At 33.5% G+C, this 23,703-nt stretch overlaps 1 protein-coding gene across 1 annotated transcript in view; it reads right to left on the minus strand.

Moving 5' to 3' along the window:
- The window catches only part of LOC118195867 (acid sphingomyelinase-like phosphodiesterase 3b), a 97,436-nt gene extending 90,454 nt beyond the window's left edge, over positions 1–6,982 (minus strand). Inside the window, exon 1 of the mRNA XM_085808328.1 lies at positions 6,657–6,982. Coding sequence (XP_085664454.1) covers positions 6,657–6,741 — 85 coding nt within the window. The 5' untranslated portion in view covers positions 6,742–6,982. The remainder of the gene's footprint in view (positions 1–6,656) is intronic.
- Positions 6,983–23,703: the final 16,721 nt, after the last annotated feature.

Below are 23,703 nucleotides of genomic sequence, written 5' to 3' on the forward strand. Positions count from 1 at the left end.
GAAATTGTAAGATCACAAAACACATTCTTTATTAATACAGTCAAAAGTCTTTAATCCGGACTCGTCGGGACTTCGGCGATTCCGGATTATAGATCATCAGTTTAAATCTGGTAAGATGGCATGCAGAAATTATAAAATAAAAAATATGAAACTGTAATTTATGAAATAAAGAGCAATTATGATCTAAAGGGTATCAAAATTTACAAAAAAATTTTTTTATTTTTATTTGTTTACTTTATTAAACATTTCTTTCAATGCGCACATGCCTAAAGCATACATTACGCATAGTCGAAATTAGAAAATTGCAACCAGACAACTATTTGATGTGTATTCGTGATATTTATAATGACGAGGAATTTGATTTATATCATATCAAAGACAGAGTACATCGAGATGAAATACTACATTTAGTAAGGAATTATGAGTCGAATAAAATAAAAACATCTGCCTTGAAGATAAGGATAGTGCTGACAGATCAACTTCCAGTTCATTGTGCCGCCGCGACGTTTCCCCCCCACGAGAGCAGCGTGAAATTGATAAACAGATTCAGAATGGTTAGAGAAACAAAGGATATGCCTTTATCTATTTTTTGCAGCAATTCCACTTTTTGTTTGATGGACATTGAAACATGCTTTCGCTTTGTAGATCCTTTGGCAGCTCCAGAATCGGAAATTCTTTTTCACATAATCGAAAGTTCAAGCTTACTTTTATAAAATTGCTCTAACAGTCTGCAAAAAATAATAAGCCGGATGCAATTCGAAGATTAACGAACAACGCAATCTGCAACATTAACTGAAATAGATAATTAGATAATTTTAGCTTAGCTTATACCGTCCGTTATACATTAAGCGCGCATGCGTAAACGTATATGCACATAATACCTTTGCACAATTACGTTTACGCATGCGCCGAAAGTATGTAGCTTTGAGGTCCAGATTATAGATAATTCCGGATTATGGACGTCCGGATTAAAGACTTGACTGTACATGAAAAAAGATAAAAAATTCATTAGTATTCCAAATACATATTGAAAAAGGAATTTATATTATAGAGAGTATCATATCACTGTCCTATCCTGAAGGAATGAGAAAAGTAAGTGTAAAGAATAAGAGAGTTACGCAGTTAACTCTTTTGCAGGTTTTCCAGTTCATACAGTTTATCGTGCTATTGGCGACAGTCCATCACTATATGCATACCAACACCCCTACTTGATGGGCAGGATCACCATTTGCAGCGATTCTCGATGTTTCTCGAGCACAGGTTTGCCTAGTGGTTTGGTGAGTAGATCCGTAATCATGTCGGAGCTTCTGCAATAGTCTAGACTCAGGATCCCGTTTTGTTGAAGTTCATGCAAGTAGTGGTATTTCACATCTATCTGCTTTGTTCTGGAGCTATTTTTGTGATAGTTTGATGCATGATTTGTTATCTTCATAGAGAGTAATCGACAAATTTTGTTTTAATCCTAGATCTTTAAGCAAATTTAACAGCCATTGTGCTTCTTGTGCTGTATTAGCTGCTGCAATATATTCTGCTTCAGTTGAAGATAGTGCAGTGCAGTTTTGACGTTTGCTGCTCCATGAAATGCAGTTATTTCCTAGTTTGAATATGTATCCACTAATGGATTTTCTCATTGTTCTGTCATTTGCCCAATCTGCATCCGAATATGCAGTTAGTATAGGTTCTTGAATTCTGTTAAAGACCAACTTTAACTCTTTAGTTGTGTGCAAGTATCGAATGACTTTCTTGACAGCATTCCAATCTGTGTTCCGAGGTTTTTCATTTCTTCTACTCAGTAGATTGATCGCACATGCTATATCTGGTCTGCTGATTGTTGCAATATATAATAATGCCCCTACTGCTTGTCTATATTCTGTATTATTCTCTAGAAGATCATCTTCAGCTTCTAGTTTGCAGTAATTTGTTTTCATTGGCGTATATGTTGGTTTTTCGTTCTGAAGTCCAAACTTTTGAACTATTTCTTCAATTTTATTCTTTTGGTTTATGGCAAAAGTCCCATCCTCAAATCTTTCAATGTTTATGCCGAGGTAGTAGGTGACTTCTAGGTTTTTGATTTCGAATTTAACGTTCAATTGTTGGATTGTTTCCATTACATCTTCTTCTCTTCCACTTCCTACAAGCATATCATCTACATATAATATTATATACGTGAATTTTCCATTGATGTTTTTGAAAAACAAGCATGGATCTGCTTTACTTTGTTTAAATGACATGTTTAGAAGTATTTTTCCAATTTTCAGATTCCAAGCTCTACGCAGCTTCTTTTAAACCATATATAGATTTCTTCAGCTTGCAAACTTTATTTTTATTTCCAGCTTTTGAGTATCCTTTGGGTTGAGTCATGTAAATTTCTTCTTCTAGTTCTCCATGAAGGAAAGCTGTTTTGACATCGATATGTCTGACAGACATGTTTTTATATGAAGCTGCACACAGGAAGGCTCGTAGCGTTGTGTATTTTACTACAGGAGCAAAGGTTTCATCATAGTCAGATCCAAACTTCTGGCTAAATCCTTTTGCGACTAATCTGGCTTTGTATCTTTCAATTTTTCTTTCTGCATTGAGCTTTGTCTTGAAAGACCATTTGCATCCTATTGGTTTTCTTCCTTTTGGTAAATCAACTAATTCCCAAGTGTTGTTTTCTTCTAGTGAATTAATTTCTTCTCGAACAGCTGTTAGCCATTTTCTTTTTTCATTTTCTTCCAAACTTTGAATTTCCTTCCAAGTTTTAGGTTCGGAGGAGATTGGATATTTGGCATGGAATCCGTAGCGATCAGGAGGTTTACCTTTTGTGAGTCTGTTCAATCTTCTGAGTTCCAAAGGTTCTTCTTTGTGTTCTGATATTTCTTCTTCTTCGGGTTCTTCTATTTTTATTTCTTTCCATTCTGAGCTTTCTTCCTTAGGATTTTCTTCATCCTGGTTTAAATAGATGCTTACAGGCTTCTCAGTTCCGGTGTTTTCAATAAATCGTACAGATCGACTTATTATAATTTTGTCTCCAGGAATTAAAATTCTGTAGCCTTTACTTCTGCTGTCGTAGCCGACGAGTATTCCTTCTATAGCAGTATCATCCAATTTACCTCTTTTAGATTTATGGATGTAAAGCAAAAGCCTTGCACCCGAAAGTCCTCAGATGAGAGAGGTTGGGTTTCTTGTTATTCCATAATTCGTATGGAGTTTTTGCATTTGGTTTTGTAGGCATATGCTTCTGTAAATAATGCAGTCAGCATGCTTCGGCCCAATATCTGTGAGGTTGACCTAGGTCAGCTAAAAGACATCTTGTCATCTCCATCAAAAAATTATGCGCCAAATCTGGCACTCCCTACGGACTTTTTAGGGTTGCTGTTTCTTATTTTGGTGTTGCCAATTTAGGTTTTTTTCAGCTTTTAGGTTTTTGCTGTTGCCAAATTTAGTATTTTCTTGTATTTTGTACCATTTTTTTAAAGTTTTGCGGCAACAATTTTTGGATTTCATATATGTTTTACCGCCATTTCATTCATTCGCCATTTCTTTGTGAAGTGATCAAGCGGATTTCTGACTTGCTGTATTTTGCTGCAAATCTGGTTGTATTTTTCAATTATATTTTTTTTCTATTAATTACTTTTATCTTTTAACTTTCAATATGCCTACTGTATATAGTGTTGTTGAAAAGTTTCAGGGAATTTCGAGTCGGAAAATTGATAGTTGTGCTTCATTTTCGTCGGGTAGGCCGACAGTTGGAAGGCCAGGTATTGTTAATTGTTTATTTTTGCATCATTTGGCTCAGGATATGCAAATGTTAATTGATTTTTTTATGGAGGTTGGATTGTTGAAGGCTGCAGTGTGTAAGAAATGTGAGTCTGGTATGAAACAGAAGTTGAAGAAGTCGTATTCGGATGGATTTGTGTATGTTTGTCGCAAAATGGTAGGTGGTAATCAGTGCCACACTGAAATGTCGATAAGGCATAATTCTTGGTTTTCGAAGTCTAAGCTTAAGTTGTTCAAGGTTTTGTTGATCATGTATGAGATTTTGAGAGGCACTAAGACAGGTAGGATTGCAGAGGAGTATGGTTTCTCTAGTACTACTTCAGCTGATTGGAGGCAATTCATTAACGAGACCATTTTGAATTATATTGAGGAGAATTCTGAGAAGGTAGGTGGTGATGGTGTTGTTGTGGAAATAGATGAGTCAAAGTTTGACAAAAGGAAGTACAATAGGGGTCATAGTGTTGAAGGTCAGTGGGTTTTTGGTGGTGTTGAAAGGGGATCAGGTAAGGTTTTTTTAGTTGCTGTGCATGATAGGTCTCAGGAGACGTTGTTGTCAGTAATTAAGGAATGGATTAAGCCAGGTACGTCTGTTTATTCTGATTGTTGGAAAAGTTATGATTGTTTGACGGATGAGGGTTTTGAGCATTTAAAGGTAAATCATTCTTTAACATTTGTAGACCCCGATTCCGGGTGTCATACAAATACAACTGAAAGTATGTGGAGGCGTGTTAAAGCTTCTTTGCCTATGTACAATCACAAGGCAGATTATAAATTTTACCTTGCGATGTACATGTTTCGTAAATCACGTTTAGTGGCTAATGTTGATTGTTTCAATAAATTTATTGAAATTGCTGCTGGGGTAAACTGGGAGGAATTCAAAATTTCTGTATGAATAATTCTTTTTATTAGATTGCCGACACGTATTTTCAATTGTATTTGTTGAAATTTTTGTGTAAATTGTATATAATATGTTATTCAGTGTCATTTATTTGTATTTTTTATGTATTCATTGCATTTTTTAGGTATTTTTTTTTTTTTTTTTTTGTATTTAATGATTCCGTATTTTTTATGTATTAATTATTTGTATTTAGCGAGAATTCATCTTGGCGAGGGAAAAAAGTCGCCAAATTTCCGATTTGGGAGGTATATCAAAGTAGTTCCTTTTTTTTTAGTTAGTTTATTTTGCTGATTACTGCATAGTGCCTAGATTGTGCAATTCGTATATGTTCTTTAAAGTTGAAACAGAACACTGTGTACATGGTATTCTTTCAAATTTATTGTTGGCATGTTAATTTATTAAACCGAGGTGTGCATAATTCGTAGATACGTTCATAGCTTAGATTGTGCCATTTGTAGATTTTTTTAAAGCTAAAACATATCGCTGTGTACATGGATTCTTGTCAAATATTTTTGGTTAGAAACTTTACATTTTTGCTAGCTAAGTTTTTTGTTTCGGATTTTTAGCTTAAATTGTGTGTTCAAAACGTGGTTTTTGCGTGTGCGAAAACCGCGTTTTTGGACACATTTTAGGCTTAAAGTTCAAAGTGCAGACAAAAAAAATAGATAGTAATATGGCAGCATGGAGTTTCTCGCCAAAAATGTTTGGAGAGAAATTTGGCGACTTGAGGGTGTATATCAGAGTATTTCCATAATTTCTTCGAAAGACTCAAAAATTCTTCTCATGATACGATTTGAATTTTTTCTAATTATGATCCTTAAGTTTTGCAAAATTTTAAACAACCCAAATCCATATTTCATAATGTAAATTGGTGATTTCTTCATTTAAAGATAATCCAATCTTAGCAACCTTTTCGGCCAAAGTGCAGAATTGCCCACTTTTTTTGATTGGCGTTTGTTTGGCGCTTTTTACAAGCGTAAAAAGAATTGGATTTTTGTCAATTTTCTTTGACTTTTTAAGTGAAAATAGGTCAATGTGTATATGGATCAAGTCAAGAGCCATGTCGCAATGCCATTTCTGTGGAATTCTGGGATTTTTTTTGAGTGAAAATAGGTCGATGTGTACATGGATACCGAGTATGTGCAATTCTTAAAAACGCGCCAAGCAGTGGGTGATTCTACACTTTCCCCACCTTTTCAACCTGCTTGGCAATCAACTCTACATATGGGGGCTTAGAAAATGACCAAGGGCTGCTCAGACTGGGGTTTATCTCAGCTAATGAAGTCAGTTCCATATGTAGACTAGCTCTGCTATGCATGCAGTTCAGATTTTTCAACTCGCTGCACTATGGGGAAAAACTGGTTTTGGAGATGATGGGTCAGCTAAGTCAGTTGTCTCCATTAGCTCAGATAAACTCCAATCTGAATGGCCCTTTACTCGCTAAATGTTTAATTTCCATAGCTTGAATTTTTTAACCTAAGGCAATGCAGTGGGCACTACATCTATTAATTCTTAAATTGTCCTAACTTGGAAACTAAATTTAATACAAGCTAAAAAGTGTACTGTGCTAGGGACTTGTTTCAATACAAATGGATTCAATTCACTCACAATTCAGAGTCAGGTGTGCTATTTTCAGCGATATATCAGCAAATACCAACTAAGACAAGTGTATCCAAAAATGTTACTACACAGCAAAAATATTTCCTATTGAAGTTTAAATAAAAATTCAGTTTAAAACACTGCTTAGTAAGGAAACGCATATGATATCCTTGGAGATTTTACATAACAAGCCTCTACAACAGAAACTTTATAACATACACTTCAGTCTAGATATTAATATCAAGATTTTCAAAATTGAATTTTCCCCTTAGAATTCCTAATGGCATTGCTTCATACAAAACTGAACACATGCACGAGATCAGGCTGAAAAACGGTAAAGAATAATCGGTAAGAATAAGCAATTTTAAATAAAGGTACATAGACTTTCTTTACTCACCTATTCCGTGGTCTTTACACATAGCATACAAAATGTAATTCCACAGGTACAGAACTGTTACAAGATATGGAAGCAGGCCTTTCATGTTTCTTCAAGATCAAGCTACTTTCAGTGATATTCAGTTTAAAAACGATTACTTGATATTAACAAAATCAAGAAAGTTTAACTGAAATACTTTTTATATGGTGATGAACTTCCATAATGATAAAAAGAACTCTCAATCCGTGTTGACACTACGAAATAGAGCTGGAGCAAACCGCATGTATTCGTTACTGAGTAACGGGTACATCGGTTGACTCGAAGTACCGATTCCGTACTCACGAATTCATTTCGTTACTCGCATCTGTTTGTTACTCGCATCTGTCGTACGATGCGGTTTGTTCGAGTACGAACGATGCGGGCTTATTCACAAAGCCTACAGACCGTTTCTTCTGCTCTTTGCTCCGATTGGTTAAAAGAGGTAGGGTTACAGAATCTAGTGCTTGGCGACTTTTGGTTCATCGCCTTTACAATTTGTATCTAAGCGTGGTGTACCAAAAAGTGAGCATAACCCACCGGAGAAACCGCAAAACCCAGTGGTAACAAGTGCGAGAATAATTCTCAGACTTCTAGGTCGCCGGATCTATCCCCGCTCGTAGCTTTTATAAACTCTGCTTTATACGGATTTATTTTTATTTTAACTTTATTGAATGACTTTGTCATTATTTTTCTTTTAGCATTCGGGTACGGTGTTAAAAATTAAACGCCTTTATTTTCTCTATTTTTGTTAATGTTGATTTTTCTTATTTTTATTTACTGGTTTGTACTCTTTGTAGTAGGTACCAGTAAGCAAGATTACGATCCAAGATCCCGAAAAGCGTTTCAATAGATATAGCCCATAATGGAATAAAATATAATTTTAGTTATACTTACTCGTAAAAAGAATAGGTATCCGACACCCTTAAATGTTTACTGAATGTTTTCATTAGGTTAATTTTTTAATATTCCTTTATTTGTATAAATTAATGCGCTATGAAAATTTACACAACAGGCTCTTCCTAAGTGAAATAACGAAAAAGTGCATATGCTGTCTCGATATAAACACCTTTTCTTGTAAAACAATTACGTACTTTTAAAAGTTTAAATTCAAATACAAATAAACTATTAATAAGATCAGTAGGTTATTTAAGATATATTCCACACAATTCCTCTAAGCTTTCATTCATAAACTAAAAAAATATTGAATGAAATAAATGCTGTTTCCGTTTGTTTGCTGTTAATTACCACTCCTACAGGGCGATAACTCGCCATTCCAAATATGACCGCCAAGAAGATGTTTCCTCCAATGAAGAGCAGCCCGTAGCGAAATTGTCTGTAGGCTTTGTGAATATGCACGATGCGGTTGCTATACGAATACGAATGATGCGATTTCTATGCGAATACGAATGATGCGGTTTCTATGCGAATGCGAATGATGCGGTTGCGTTACAATGTGCTCATATTTTTCATAGATAATTTTGAATTTTTTTCGACATCGGGCAAATTCTTGTTTACATTATGTGTTTTAGTTGAAATACTATCTAGTTTAGTTGTTGATATTTAAGAAGATGAGCAATTTTGATAGCGGGAAGCGTTAGTTTGCATTTGCTTTTTACTATTGCTATTTATGTTTGTAATTTGAAAATTTAGATGATTATTTATTTATTTATTTTCTTGAACGTGCCATAGTGAGATTTTATTGATTTGAAATATTTATATACTGCACTTAGGTATTGTTTATATAAGAATATGTAGGTTAATATAGGTTCTTTACTTCCTTGTATTAAATAAAATGGTAGTAATTATTGTAATCGAGAAAACTTTGGGTATCATATTTTAACGGAAATATCCGTTTTTGACGATTACGGAATCCATGTGAATTATTTTTTGGGGTGACGTTTGTACGTACGAACACAATGAAGGACCTCTCTCTTTTTTTTTTCAAAAAAAAACTTATTGTTAAATGTAATCCCATTTACTCTAAGCTGATACTTATGACTAATGATTATGACTCTAAGTTGATACTTGAAAGGGATTTTTTTCGTGATGTGCAAGTACGTATGTATGCATTTTGCATAACTCAAAAACGATTAGTTATAGAACGTTGAAATTTTGTATATGGGTCCGTTATAACATCTAGATGTGCACCTCCCTTTTTATTGCAATTGGTAATGCTACCAAACGTAAATATGTATATATATATATCAAATAAATTATAATTAAATGTAAAGTACATATATATATGTCCTTATAATTAAATTTAAAGTACACACACACACACAAACATATATATATATATATATATAATAAAAGCTTTGGCTTTTATTTTATTTAATTATCACTAAATAAGTTACTTGACTTTTATTTTCGCAATCATTGGTTGTAGTCAGGATTTAATTTTTAAAATTAGAAGTGCTGGAGCTCTATGGAAGGCCATCAGGAAAGATGAATAAATAAATAAATAAATAAAAATAAATAAAATAACTATTACAATAATAAAATAATTAGCAACTAGAATATTAAATGATTATTATTATAATTCAATAAAAATTTAAAGACAAATGAAAATTTAGTTAATTCTTAAATTAATGATGAATAACTAAATAATGAAATAAAATACCAGACATCGTCTTGTTTGGGGGATGTGGCTAAAATTGCAATTTAAGAACTAAGCCGAGCATTAGCTAAATTTAGGCTTTTGATGAGAAAATAATGTATTGTTTACCAGAGTATAGATAGAAATTTGGTTATGTAGCCCATTCTTCTAAAACGACGTTTCGTCGCTGCTTTCCACCAACAATTCTCTTTTTTTTTTTTTTTTTTTTTTTTCCGGTTTCGGTTTATTCGGTTACAGCAAAGCACACTAGGGCTATTGCCCCTACGGGAAGGGAGGCCTTCGTGGAGGATTTTTTAAAGGGAACTGACTCATATGTAAGTTACACACGGGGAAAACCACGAAAACGCCCGTGCAGCTAGCCGTTAGCCGGGAATTGAACCCCGGACCGAACTATTAGTGCTCAGCGACTTTACCGCTCGAGCTCTGGTGGGCTCTTTTTTTCTTTTCATTCGCTGTTTGAAAAACGGGTGTTCACTTTACGATAAAGTAAGCACCTGTTTACTTCAATTAAAATGTGTGAGACGATATGACTCTTCCTACTTTAATCTCACTTAGCTTTTGATTTCTAATATTGATTCAATGTTTTCTGTAGACAAAGTATTCTGATTAGAATAATGGATATCAAACATGTTCAAAAGGTGTTTATCTGAATATAATTAGGTTTTTATAACATAGGGCCCATTTTATTAGTTTCACATAGTTCTAAAGCAATTGACCGCAGTATCGCTGTTTTGAAAGAAAGTAAAAATGTGAGAAATGTATAATGAACATTAACATACAAGCTTTATTAAAAGTAGTCAGCCTTTTAAAACGTGACCGTCTATGCTTTTAGATGATTTTTGGAGCTCTGTGCATTTGCTCTGGCATTTTAAAAAAGTGATGTTCAATATCAACGTATGTTTATGTTCTCAAAAATACAGGTTTCTTTCAGAAAGCGACCTCTTAGAAGTCGTCAATAAATGATTCAGTATAGTTATTTTCTAATAGACCATAGAATAAATTTATTTTAACGTCAATTTTAAAATGGCTGCTTGTACTAAGAGTTAAGAGCAATAAGACTCTAATTTTTCTTTCGCAATTAGCTGTCATGCCAGCTGAATTGTTTTCTGCAGAATCTTATTGTGTATAATTGAAATATTTAGCTATGCATTCAACAAATATACAACAAATGGAAGACAAATCATTAAAAAAATTAAAATTTGGAACATTAATAAAAATTTTTTTGTTATACATAAAATATTATTAATGAATGATGAATTTATATCATATTATATATAAATCAAAATTTAACTCCTATACCTTTATAATAAATTGGAGAAAAGCTATAAAGTGAATTAATTTTTAAAAAGAAAACGAAAATTAAAAAAGAAATTTTTTTGTCATATACCTAGAATCTAAAATTGACGAATACTGAATTTTACGTCTCATGTGTGTATGCGTGTGTTTAATTATGGCAAAGCACACTATGGCTATCTGACTAAGGGATGGATGCTTTCGTGGAGGACTTTCTAAGGGAAACTGGCTTGTATACACGTTATACATGGGGAAAACCACGAAAACACCCATGTAGCCGGATCGTTCGCGGGATTTGAACCTCGGACCGAACTACCAGTGTTCAGCGACTTTACCACTCGGCCGCTGGTGGGCCGTTTTACGACTCATATAATAATAAATGCATATTCATATTGTAACAGAAATTTTGTTAGAAGTGTAGCATATGTATAGTTATTTGTGATCTTTTAAAACTGTCGTAACATGATGCATATTTATCATTATTGTGAACCAAAACAGTATGCTTTACATCTTTACAAATATACGTGATAGATTTTAATATTTATTTCTGCATATACTTACGTTTCCCAAAGACACGAAAGCAAGTCAAGCAGATTAAGCAGGCTTAAGTTCTCTGTTAGCTGGTGTAACATAATTTCGGATTCTATGAGCCTTCCAGAATTATTAGCAAAATAGTGGAAATGTCTTTACAAAGTGTTTTTATAAGCAAACAGCAGATGTACACTGAGCAGTGATCAACTGGTATATTTCTTAAATGATTTGGTTTAGTTGATTATGACAAAACACACTGGGGCTATGTGCCTAAGAGGGAAAATGTCTTCGTAGAGCACTTTCTTAGGAAAGCTGGCTCGTATGGTACGTGGTATGCTGGCTCGTATGGTACGTGGTATGCTGGCTCGTATGGTACGTGGTAAGCTGGCTTGTATGGTACGTGGTAAGCTGGCTTGTAAGCTGGTACGGGAAAAAAACCACAAAACGCTTATGAAGCCAGCCCGTTTGCCTGAGATCGAACTCAGGTCGGAACTACCAGTGTTCAGCGATTTTACCGCTCGACCGCTGATGAGCCATTTCTTAAATGAATAAAGGTATACTCATTGCATTATGAAATAACACTGATTGAAATATTTAGTGCTGCAGTATTATCTCTAATAAAGTAACATAAAAATGTCCTTACCTTTTATAGATTTCTAAATTTCTTTTAAGCTCTTTCTTAATTCGTACTTAACCTATGCATGTGCGAATGTTTTTATCGATTATATTGTTAAGTGTAAAAAGCAAGTTGACATTTATAACATAGCATTCCTTGTCTCAACAAATAACAGTCTCAATTAGGAGTTTTTGGAAAGGGGATGAATCGGGGAAATTTCACCCTTTCGTCATTAGCGGTTCTGATGAAGGGAATGGGGGAAGCAGCAAACGAAATAACGAATAACGGACAAATAACGAAAGCTAATCTTTAATGCGGTCTCCCAGTTTCTGTATTTTTATTTGGGAAAGTTTTATGGTCATTATGAAAAAGTGAAAATTTGATATGGATTCCTTCTACGACTATTTAAATTATGCTTTTTTTTGCTGCACTTCATTTAAACTTATTTCCTCGAATTATTCTAACTCAATTAAGCGATACCCGAAGGCAAGTTACAAATGGCACCAAACATTGCAAATTTTGAAACTAAATTTCCCGGTCAATCTTTGTCCTACGGGACTCAAACTTCTTGCATTTTTATTTTTTCATAACAAGTATAAAACTTTGCCAGATATAAATATAGAAACCAGAAGACGACATTAAAAGTTAGATTTCATAATTTGTCCAAAATTAATTCTTTTTTAAATTTGATATTGACAAAATATGAATATTTTCGTCATTTAAAATACTTCTGTATTTTTGTTGCACCGTATTTAAACTTGCTTCCTCAAGTTATTGACATTAAATTACATTAATTCCATTATCTATTGGAAAATAATTATAGCAAATCATCTATTTACAACATCTCTAAAAGGTCACCTTTTAAGAGATCTCTATTTTGGGAAACATAAACAAACATTGGTAGTGAACATCATCTTTTTAAGACCACCACATGTAAAATGCTCTAAAAGCATGAATGGTTGCATTTAATGAAGACCCATTACTTTTAATAAGGAATGTAACATTAATCTTAATTATACATGTTTTTGATGTGTGTGTGCCAAAATAGTGATACCGTACTTCCGTTGCTTTAGAAATGTGTGAAATTAAAAAAATGGATACTATACAAGAAAAATGTTATTATATTCAGATACACACCTTTTGAACACGTCTGAAATTCATTATTCTGCTCAACATAATTTGTCTGCATAAAATATTAAATATTATTAAAAAATCAAAAGCTAAGTCGAAGTAGAAACAGTCATCTCCAAGGATAAATAAGTCCTGAAGTCTTCTAAGTCCTGAGTCATCTCTTCTAAACCATTTTAATTGAAGTAAACAGACGTTCGCCTTATCGTAAAGTAAACACTTATTTTTCAAACAGCGGATGAAACGGGAAAGAGGGAATTGGTGGGGGAAGGCAGCGAACGAAATAACACTTTTTCGAGCTGGGGATGAAATGAGAAAGGACGAAACGATACTAAGCCAATAAGACAAGATCTGGTATTTTACTTTATTATTTAATTAATCATCATAAACTTAAAAATTATTTTAATTTTTATTTGTTTTTACATTTTTATTAAATTTTACTTATAAGTATTTTATACTTCAGTTGCTAATTATTATGTTACTTTAATTATTCATTATTTTAATCACTATTTTTTATTATTTTAATTATTAAGTTTTTTAATAAGTAATTTTTTGTTATTTTAATTATTAATTAATGTTATTATTGTAATATTTATTTCCTTTCTTTCTTTATTTTTTCCTATTTTCCTGACAGCCTTCCGTAGGCGCTTCTGACTTTAGAAACTAAGCCCTGACAGCAATAGAAAATTTAATAATGAATCATATCCAGTGCACCAAAAAATAATAGCCAAAATAAAGTGAATTATTTCTACTCAAAAATGCGACGCAAAACTCCCTATCGCAGCACTACCCAGTTCCCGCGGGGTAGAAAAGCTCACGTGATTCAATGCGATGCGACGTTTCAAGGCCCTTTTTAGGTCCGTAGACCGATAAAATAGGCTCAGGATACGGATACCGATGGATTTTACCGAAAGTAACGAGTAACGATACGATAGTAACGAGTACTGGTTCACCGAGTAACGAATACATACGGGTACATAATTTCTCGTTACTTCTACAGCACTACTACGAAAATAAACGAGAGTCGTTATTTGCAGGAGATCTTCACAAGGGAAAAAAGGGGGTACCTGAAGAGCGGAAGAGTTAAAAGATTTTCTCCGTTGTAGGTGCGTTTCTCCGAACCTTATCCGTGATATATTTACCAGTATTTCAGTATTATTTATGTATTAAAAGAACCTTGGTATTTTTCCCTCTCCTAGAAGACTGGTGCAAAAAGTGGAAAGTACAAATTAATGCATCCAAGTCTCAACTACTCATCATCAGAAAAAAGAAAAACAAAACGAACCTCAAGAGGCACCTGTTGTGAAACAGGGTAAGTACTTAGGAGTTACCCTGAATAGTAAAATGGCACGAACTAAACACATTAATACTGTGAGAAATAAATCCATCTATGTAATGAAATGCTTGTATCCTATGTTAGGACGCTATTCAAAACGTGATCTCACCAAAAAGAGATTAATTTATTTTCAACTATTCGTCCTATCATGAAATAGTATGCCTCACCAGCCTGGACTACTGTGTCAAAAACTGACTTAAACAAGCTTCAGGCTGTGCAAAATCGTTTTCTAAGACTGATAACTAGTGCTCATTACTTTGTGAGGAACGAAGTACTCCGCAGGGACTTAAAAATCCAGCCACTGGATACTTTCTTACGCAAAACAAATGACAAGTTCTTCAGGAAAGCTAAAGACTGTGAACATCTGAATTTATTTAATCTATTTCATTATGAAATATTAGACGAAGACAGATATCTCCATCCTTTTACTGCTTTTATCCTGCATAGCAATTAGAACTTTCCTACGTAATTGCTATCTATTTTATCTAGTGACTACTGGAACTCTCCAAACCTAAGCAGCATTCATCAGAGCCAGCAGTTGGGAGGGTGGCCTGCCACACATAGATCTGTTATTTACAGCTCTATGGGCGTGTCTATTTACATCTCAGTTATTTACAGCTTACAGCTGTACATTACAACTCTGTGGTCCCCATGGACCTTATAAGAAATAGACTAAGCCAGTGGGCGGGGCGCGCGTCACCAACATGTCGGCAAGAAAGAGTAGGGGCAATCTGGTTTACTTTAACACTGAAACCTATGGCGTTTGTATCACATAACTCTTTTTAATTATTAAATGTGATACGTTGTATAGTGATGAGACTATGAAATCCACAGTTTTTTCCAAATAGAATTTAATATATCTCATTAAAGCACTTTTTACTGCATTTCGCGCATTTTTTTCAGGCGTAATTAATTCTTGTAGAAACATTTTTACTTTGGTAAAACGGTAAAAACTCTTAAGCACAAAATTTATGAACTTCATTTTGCGTAAAAATAAAGTAAAATTAAATTATATTGATAGTACGGGATGCTTTGAAATAAATCAGGTAAAATTAAACAAGATTTGATATATATTTTTTTAATTTAATGAAAATTTTCAGGCAGTTATTTTCAAAACTATAATAACATTATAAAACGATTATTTTGTTGATTATATGATCATTAAATTATTAACATTAAAGTGGATTATTTATTTTAGTAATTTATAAAATTCGGAGCATAAAATTTTCTGAGTGTAAATGCAGGGGGGAAAAAAAGATAAAATAAAATGTAGACGCATTCAGATTTTATATTACGGCCAAAAAGAACCTTTTTTTAAACGTTTTGTGTGGTACTTAGAATTATTGAATATCATGTTCTTGGCCCGTAAACCACATACATTTGAAAACAGCATATCTTTAGAATTTCCGCACTGGAGATAAAAATGTTATTTTCCATGCAGTGTTACCATTGCTCGCTTTGAACTCGTTGAGTTTTTTAATGAAAAATTCGTTAAAAATTTACAAAATATGAAATAGATTAAAACAAATTCGAAACTCGACCGTCCAGATGCCCATGTTCGGGTTAGGATTACATTATTCAAAATTTGATGGCTCTAGATTCCGCCGTTTTTGTCACAGTGCGAGAAAGATATATGTATTCATGCAGATTCTTCATTATTTGATTTCTTTAAATACAGGGCGGTAATATTTGGTAACAACAATTTGCAAGGAGACATGGACATTTATTTATAGTGAAACAGCGCAAAATGCCGTTTCGAGCTAATAAAGTAAATTAATAGTAAATAAAAAAAATCTTACGCAGAACTAAAAATAAATTTTAAAAATAATTACTATAAAATACAAGCAAAATTAATTATTACGGTTAAATACAATTTTAATATTAGAATTAAGTGTATAAAAATTAAGGAGTCAAAAGTGTTTATCACTATGATGTATTATGAAATATGATTGAAATAAAATTCCTTTATAGAAATTGTGCTATAATACTCATCTATAATTTAAAAAAAGCAGCACAATTTAGAATTTTAAGCAAAACGTTCAAAAATTCGTTTTAAATATTTTAGTATTTTTTACTTATTTTATTTTTATTTATTATTACCAATAAAAAGCATAAAAATTGCAAGAGAAAATTGCTTGTTTGAAATTTTCTATTAGTTCAGATTTAAAATATTATTTTCTAAAAGAAGTATTTACAAATTTCCTTACAACATAGGAAAAGCTAAAAAAAATATCCAGCCCTGAAATCATGCAATAGCTTTATAATTAATTTGGAACGTTAATTATGCTTGATAAATATGCTAAATTTTTAAAAATCAATATCAATTTCAAAAATGAAAATATGTAGAAATTCTAATTTGTGAAATGAGGCGCTACAACTAGCTTTTTCTTGACAATTATACACGCTGCAATAGGCAATGTTAAATTTCTGCAAGTCGTCCCTACTCCTCCGGATGCGATCAAGGTGACAGCCGGTAACGCCTCAGACAAGGGAGAAAACCCGTTTGTGTTAGTCTATTTCTTATAAGGTCCATGATGGTCCCACGTCCACGTGAGGGTGGCGTCCCTGCGCTCACCGCTATTCAGATATATTTTTCCTGCAATCAAGCTTTTCTGAAACTATGTATATATGTATATAATCTATATTTAACTAAGAATATTGTTTTTCATCTATTTATTCTGCATTTTATTTAATATTTTTCTTGCATTCTATATACGTTACTTTTTGACGAATACTTCAACAACTATCAGATGTCATCTCAGAGCTCAAGTAACTTTGGTAACACCCCTTTCTACAGCTCTTCCTGCACTGCCCAGCTCAAGCATTTCTCTACCTTCAGCGCTCTTAATAGCATCAAAAACGTATACATTTTAAAGGTAAGTAGTAGGTGACCAACGGCTATTGTCAGCCGCCAGTTTGTGACGTCACGATCTCGTAGTTGGGCTTCTGTTTAAGAAGGTGTTGCCTTTACGCGCTTCAGGTGAATAGCCTGAATTCTTTCTCATCAACCCCGTAAAGGCGAGAATGCGTAATTGATTATCCAATAGTTGGGATCGCAAATACCTAGGTTCCAAGTTCCTCAATAAGACGCAGTACAATCAAAAGTCGTTAATCCGGACTCGTCGGGACTTCGGCAATTCCGGATTATCGATTTTTTCGGTGTATAGATCATCAGTTTAAATCTCGTAAGATGGCATGCAGAAATTCTAAAATTAAAAATATGAAATCGTAATTTATGAAATAAAGAACAATTATGATTTAAAGGGTATCAAAATTTACAAAAAAAAGCTTAATATTTATTTGTTTACTTTATTAAACATTTCTTTCAATGTAAGTTGTTTAAGTTGCTTCGTTTTATGTGATAATACTTTCTCTTTAATTCTATAAACAGACATAATTTCTTGTTCATTTACAAAGTTCCGCTGTTCAAGTCCCTTAATTTCTGTGCCGAGATTACCAACTAACTTGTCAATCGAAATTTTTTCTTTTTCACTAACCTCTCTGTCACCTTCTTCATGTCTTTATCCATTTTTTGCAGCAATTCCACTTTTTGTTTGATGGACATCGAAACATACTTTCGTTTTGCAGATCCTATGGGAGCTCCATCATCGGAAATTCTATTTGACATAATCGAAAGTTCAAGTTTACTTTTATAAAATTGCTCTTACGGTCTGCAAAAAATAATAAGCCGGACCCAACTCGAACATTAAGGAACAACGCAATCATCAACATTAACTGAAATAAATAATTAGATAATTTTAGCATATACCGTCCGTTATACATAAAACTCGCACGCAAAAACGTATTCTGCGCTTGCGCGCACGCATATGCGCAGTCGTAAAGGCCTTACGAGCACGCGAAACGCCTATGCGGATGTGTGAACGCGGCGCATGCGCACAAAGGTTTTAGCTTTGAGGTCCGGATTATAGATCATTCCGGATTATGGGTGTCCGAATTAACGACTTTTGACTGTAATTACGTGTTGTGTTCCGGCTGTCTGAAAGCTTTACTAACAAGATGGTGTTTTTTAGTGATGTAGATACATATTATTTTTCTTTTTTTTTACTGTATATATCCATTCAACATTTAATATATGTAAATAGACATATATATACAGAGGGAGATGAAAATATGTATTTTCAATTCATTCGCGGATATAATATTGAAAACATAGTCACATGCACAAAGTATATTATATATTATTAACTTTTGTATGGTCTTATATTGTGTGTTTACAGTTAAAATAATGCTTTAAAGTACTGCTTGACTTTTAATAAGTAACAGTAAGGAAATGTTGGAATCTCGCTATATACTAATAATATTCAAGTCACTTAACTGCATAAAGAATACATAGGAAGGATGTATGGAAATATTTTTAAGGATATTAGAAGCTTTTAAATTTTAGCAGGGAAGATTTATAAGCACAAAAGCTTCCATTAAAGAAACTAATTCTATATACACATATATACCACAAGTTGAATTACAATTCTTTCTTATTTTTATTCTTAAATAGAATTTTCTTAAATAGCAAGGTGTTAACCGAGGTTTCCAATCCTCGTTACCAGAGTGTACGTAGTAGAACCTAATTATGTCAGGAAAAGTGCTATGACATAATAGGATACCGGACGTCCCTTGCATTAACACTCCATTCCCACTCCTTCCCGTTTTGAAATTCACAATTTTTAAATAAATTTTCCTCTGCTGTCAATTTACCAAGTATTTTAATAACATTCTCAAAATGTTCTTATTCTTATTACATTCAAATTGTAGATTTTTTCATACAAATTAACATTAAATAAAAATTTTTCAATAAAGTTTTGTGCTCTGACTGGCATTTGTGTCTATGCAATTAAACTTTTATGCCACGGAAAAAAATGAAGTTTCTCAAAATAAAATTTTAAGTAATCTTTTTTCATCATTTAAACGTTTGAATTTTTCTTTTCTTTCCACCTTGTTTGGACAATGAGTTATTTATTTATTTTTTGTTTTTTTGACAATGAGTCATTTAATGACAAGCTGCTCAAATATAAACTGAACTACTTTCTTTTTATGTTCAGGAGCATTTTTTTCTAATTCACGAAGAAGGCCTTGAGTTACGAATAATAAATTTTTAAGCTGTTTCCATTATTATCACCTTTAATTTTTGCAACTTTTTTAAGCAATGAATAGAGATTATGCACATTATTCATGGTTACTAATTTTTGTTAATGGAATATCTCTAAAATATGCTTTTACTTGCAGATCATCATGGATAACAACTGATGCAGAAATAAAAGGAGCAGATTCTGTGCTTATATGAAAAAAAAAAAAAAAAAAGACTATTTTCTTTAATCACAACTGTTAAATCATCAGGTATCTTAACATTTTTTAGACATGATGAAAGCTCACTGAGATTACTATAACAGTATTTCTTTTTATATACTTGCTATTCTGCTATGTTTTTAGATATTACTGGCTTCAAGTTGCTCATTTTCCCTTCTCTCTTTTTTTCTTCAGCGGCTCTTCACGAGATAATTTTGTTGAAACAAATATTTGGGGCAAGTACTGAAAATTGAAGGAACTGCATTTTCTTTCAATCGTACTTGTTTTAATGGAACTTCCATTTTTTCCCGGTTTTTCATCGTAGTATTCAGAAACACGCTGAAAATCTTTCTCATGAAAATGTAATTCACAAACCTAAATCTCCGCAAATGTAAACATAGACCTAATTACTAATTTTAAAGTACTAAAAGTAGGATTTCTAGTAATGCAATTTATATTTTAACAAAACAGGTAATAGCAAGCATATGTGTGTTTGTCTCCCACTCGGGAGGGGGGAGAAAAGAATTCTTAGTGACATAAGTTTTAATAATATTTGAATTTCCATGTAATAAGAATTTAAATTATTCATTATTTTACGCAAAACTGTGCACTTTATATTACAATTTTAAAAACTATAAGCATATTTATTGCTTTCACAATTTCTTTAAAAAAAATTTTAATACCAAAATATATTAAATATTAAGTTAAATAATTTCATTTTCTGCCATATAAAGTTGAACGTTTCAAGTTATAAAATTAATCAAAAAGTAAAAAATTGGAGATTTTAAAAAGTAAGTGAATATTTAGCATACAATTCGATACATAATTATTAACCATACAATTCAATACATAATTATTAACCATACAATTCGATACATAATTATGCTTATTGATACGTTATTACACAATATTATACATAATGTATACTATAGAAATGAAATTCCTTAATATTAACGTAATCCACTCTTTTAAATACAGAAGCAAATACATTAATAAATTAAAATTTCAAGTTAGGCTTAACTTACCCTGAATACTTCGAAATGGTAAAATTTTCTCGTGGTATCGATTTTAACCATCTGTGTAATGCGTCTTGTTGCTTAGGAAATCTATATACTGACACTTTAAGGCCGTCAGTATAATTTCCTCGGCATAACGGCACACAGCACTTTAAAAACATACTGGAAATCGAAAAAAATATTAATATTAAATTAAGAAAACTTGGTTCACTAACGCGCCTTTCTCACGACCAAGGACGAAATTCCCCTAAATTGCTAATGCCATCTAGATGGCCTTGGTTTAGGGGGCGATCTTTCGCACCCCACTGAGAAGACCAACAGTTTGTGACGTCACTAAACTACGAGCCTTCAGTAGGGAGGCTTGTATTTAAGAAGGTGTTGGTAAAGGCATGGGCTCTACTCTCATATGCACCCTAAGATCACCAAATGTGGCGATATGTGTTCTGCGAGCCGATGTTATTGGCACCAGCGGTGCGATTAGCCGCTTCAGCTATTCGCACCAACATTAACCACGCATGCGCTTTGAGTTGTCGGATCCGTCATTTGAACCGAATCGAAAAGAAGGAATCGCTGAAAGAATCCTTCCAGAATATCATTAAAAGGAATCGAAAAGAAGGTGTGCGCTGGTTTTGGGCGCGATGGCGTGTTGTATGGCAACCCTTTTGACGTTGAAAACTCTTTTGGTGGAGTGGTTTAATTGCTCGTTGGTTCGCGTCGGGCGTGTTTCGAAATGGCCTACGTTGCAATGAGAGACGTGGTTGCAAGAGGGTTTGGAAGATTACAATTAGTGGCTGTGCATGATAGAAGTAAGGAAACGCTGATGCAGTGGATTGAGCCTTGTACAACTATTTTTTCGGATGGCTGGAACTCTTACAAGGATTTAGAAAAAGAAGGTATTGAACAATTATTTGTGAACCATAGTATACATTTTGTGGATACTTAGTCTGGCTGTTATATAAATACCATAGAGAGTACTTGGCGGCATGTTAAAGCTACGTTCTGCTGTCCGAAGAAGCATCGATTATGGTAAGTGCATTTTATTTTATTGTTTTTATTTTGTAGAATGTTATGTTCACTGTTTTTTACTATGAATTTCTGTTGTTATTGTTGTTTTGAATTCTTTGAAATTTATTTTAGTTTATTTTGTTGATTTGTGCGTAATGCCTAGATTGTGTAATTCATAGATTTTTTAAAGTTTTAACAGAATGCTATCTACATGATTTTCTTTGAAATTTATTGTTGTTATGTTAATTTATTAAAGCGACGTGTGCGTAGTTCGTAGACTCCTTCGCTGGCTAGATTGTGCAATTCGTAGATTTTTTTTAAGTTAAAACATACCGCTGTGTACATGGATTCTTGTCAAATATTTTTGGTTAGAAACTTTACGTTTTTGTTATCTAAATTTTTTATTTTTGTTTCCGATTTTTAGCTTAAATTGTGTGTTCAAAACGTGGTTTTTGCGTGTGCGAAAATCGCATTTTTGGAGACATTTTAGGCTTAAAGTTCGAAGTGTAGACAAAAAATTTAGATAGTAATATGGCAGCATAGAGTTTCTCGCCAAAAATGTTTGGAGAGAAATTTGTCGCCGCATTTGGCGACCTGAGGGCGCATATAAGAGTAGTTCCAAGGCATGAACATGAAAGATGTTAGGGGCTGTGAGAAATTCTCCAAACGCAAAGTTGACAAGATTAACAATTTCCCTACTAGAGTAGTCGAAAATAAATCATATGCACAGGCCTTATCAACGGGTGTTTACTCTTACTTATCATATTAAGCGAAGCGAAGAAAGTCTTCGCGGATCTCTCGGAACTTGTGTCCGTGATGAAAACTGCGGGTTTTCAACAATCCCAACAAGTTAAAATTCTAAACTTAAACAATCAGGAGCCAAATAAACCCGAACAGACTGATAATGAGCTTAATTAGACGCTACCGGAGCTCCTATCAAAATTATGACATGGAACGCTTGTAGCGTTCTGAACAAACTCTACGAGCTCTCTGACTGTTTAGCTAATTATGATATCGACGTAGCTATGCTCACTGAGACATTTGCTACGCCTAGCTCACGTCTGAATATCCCTAATTATAAGTTGTGATAGGTTGAGCCACAGAGGTGGAGGAGTCACCATCTATATTAGGTATTCGCTGCAGTTCTGCCTAATTAGTGAAGAACGCAATAATGAGCAAGAGTCAGTCACAGTTTCAGTACTTATCCCCTTTTATGGAGTTGTGTATTTCAATTAATTGCACAATCCCCCGCAAAATCTCTTAGAGATTAGCAGACTTGTGAACATACTGGATATGAACAAAAATGTAATATTGGCAGGTGATCTAAATGCCAAGAATACGGAATGGTATTGCCGGAAGACGAACAAGAATGGTGAACAGCTGTTGGAGTTCATTAATAATTATCCTGTGTATTTTTATGCTCGTAGTGAGTATACTTTTCTACCGCACAACCCACGTAGGGGTGATATTTTCGACTTGTTCCTTTCCACTACTGCCTTACTTCTCTACCTTAAAGTTTTCCACGAAATGAGCTCCAGTCAGTGACCGGTTGTCGCCATTCTTGGTACTACTAAGAACATCGAGAATGACTATATTAAGACCACCAACTGGAAGCTTTTCTATGACCTTCTGGATGATAACTCCTTCGATACTTATAGTCTCAGAACGCCTTTGGATATCCATTTTGCTGTGAATCAGCTCACGTGAAAATCCACATTGTCTATAATTAGGCTACGGGTAGAGTAGACTTTAAGGTAACCCTTGTATTATGGCAAAGTTGTCTGATTTATCGCTAAGTTGTTGTTTCATTTATGGTAGCCTGAGTAGTTGAATGTCATGGAAACCCTATTGTGACGTAATCGGGTGCATGATTCTGGGAAATTTTGAATCATGGGATGTTTTGTAAGCGTTTTTGTGATGTGTGTTGGTTTGATTCTTTAGACGGTAGAATGGCCGAATTTAGTAAGATTAATTTGAAGTTTCTGTACGATTTGGAGTGAAAGGGGAAAAGAGCTTTAATTGACTGGTGTGTAAATGAAGGTTTACTTAGTAGCCATTATAAGTGTCCTTGTATGTAGGAAGGATATGCGTCTAGTCGAACGTAACAACCGTTAAGATGGATTTGAATGGGTTTGTAGGAAGAAAGGTTCACTATGATCACTATGTGAAGCGTTCGATCAGAAAGA

The sequence above is a fragment of the Stegodyphus dumicola genome, chromosome X1, assembly GCF_044657685.1.
Source record: "Stegodyphus dumicola isolate Sdum_Otavi_A_Nest chromosome X1, ASM4465768v1".
NCBI classification, from domain to species: Eukaryota; Metazoa; Arthropoda; class Arachnida; order Araneae; family Eresidae; genus Stegodyphus; species Stegodyphus dumicola.